Source organism: Apis dorsata, unplaced genomic scaffold (assembly GCF_000469605.1).
Source record: "Apis dorsata unplaced genomic scaffold, Apis dorsata 1.3 scaffold_215, whole genome shotgun sequence".
In the NCBI taxonomy this organism is placed as follows: domain Eukaryota; kingdom Metazoa; phylum Arthropoda; class Insecta; order Hymenoptera; family Apidae; genus Apis; species Apis dorsata.
This window is the reverse complement of record NW_006263498.1, coordinates 143,843-145,496: the sequence shown is the minus strand read 5'-3', so window position 1 is coordinate 145,496 and position 1,654 is coordinate 143,843. Positions and strand designations below refer to the sequence as shown.

Sequence of the window (1,654 nt, the reverse complement as noted above, 5' to 3'; positions counted from 1 at the left end):
GGGGGGCATCGCCGCCAACAATGCGCGGCTGAAAACGAAAAAAAAAAAAAAAATAAATAAAGGGAGGAAAAAGGAAAGAAAAGAGAGATAAAGAATATCAAAGCCACGAACAGACGAAACTGTTCTTCCTCCATTGTTCCACGCCCGCAACACACCTCCGAATCGCGAGGTTTTCCTCGGAGGGATCGATCCTCGCCTCCTCCGTTCCCGCCTATCGTAATTGCATTGTTTCCTCGGTATCAGGGCGAGCAGGGGGAGGGCGTTTCAAAAAGGGATAATTGCGCGCGGATTGTGAAAGATCCTTTCTTTTTGCGATCGGTGAAGATTAATGGGTGGGTTGCGATATCGAGATCTTCTTCTTTTTCTTCTCCTTCTTTTTTTTAATAGATGGATAGGTCAAAGGAAAGATCGCGTAAAATAGGAATAAAGTAATGAGAAGATAGATCGAAGAGGAATTTTTGGAAATTTGTATTTCCAGGGGAGCGAACCATTTGATACGAAATGGAAATAAATATGAAGGAAGTTCGTGAAAGGAATTGGAAAAGCTTCGATGAAATTTGAAAAATTATCATTAAAAAAATGAATAGTAATTTTAATTTTTTTTTTTTAGTGTAATAACGATTTTGAACTATTGTCGTTAAATAAATAGGTGTTATTTGTGGAAATTGATTTATTAAATATATCGGTACTCACCGGTACGAAATGCATCCATAGGCACGCTAGGGTATGGAATACTGTAAGGATATCCTTCTTTCCGTAAAGTTTTCGGTTTTCTTCTAGGCCTGTATTTATAATCTGGATATTCCTTCATGTGTTGGGCCCGTAACCTTTTCGCCTGATCGATAAAGGGTCGTTTCTCATCCTCCGTTAAGAGTTTCCATTCGGCACCTGGAACATATCATTTCGATAGTTAGAATTAATATAACGAATCAACGAGTTCTTGAAGAATTCGCGTTGAATACTTGAAAAATTATTAGTATACATATGTACATAAAAGAAAAAGAAAAGAAATAATTTTTGACTGAGATACTGAGTGCATGAGAGAATGAAAATTTCGATCGGAAAAGTTTTTGTACATATGATTAATTTCCACGTTCAAATATTTCCGTCTTCCTTCGTAAACTCGTCAACGAGTTTCGAAATCGACGAATAGTTTATAACTGCATACATATAATATTTCTCGCAGGTGAAAGTGTCAAGAGAAAACTAATTTCAAGAACAATATATAATAATAAATATGAAAACAAAAAGTATAAAAGTTTTTCAAAAAAAAAAAAAACGAATATTCCAAATATTAACCAATAATACATTACAAACTAATTCGATCGATATTAATATCGAATATCTGTATAATTAAAAATAAATTTTCAAGGAAACAACAATACTTACAACTAACGATAGTGTAACGATCGAGTTGCAAAATTATACTAATCAATCTTCAACGTGGTAAAATATTTATATACCGACGATGAGATCAAAACAAATCTCCAAGACAAATGCAAAGCTATTTCTCCTTCGAAGATCTTGCGAGTATCGTGACTACGTATATAATTTATCTTAACGAACGAAAAGTAGGAAATATGCACGATTTGTTAACCACTCGCTTCCTTACACACCATCAATACCGTCTTTCAACACTGGCGCACACGTAGTT

The 1,654-nt window shown here is 34.9% G+C and overlaps 1 protein-coding gene across 1 annotated transcript in view; it reads right to left on the bottom strand.

Moving 5' to 3' along the window:
* LOC102672656 (transcription factor Sox-19b) overlaps positions 1-1,654 on the bottom strand; it is a 28,787-nt gene that overhangs the window by 10,570 nt on the left and 16,563 nt on the right. The window contains exon 3 of the mRNA XM_006615068.2: positions 694-888. Within this exon, the coding sequence (XP_006615131.1) occupies positions 694-888 (195 nt within the window). The remainder of the gene's footprint in view (positions 1-693; positions 889-1,654) is intronic.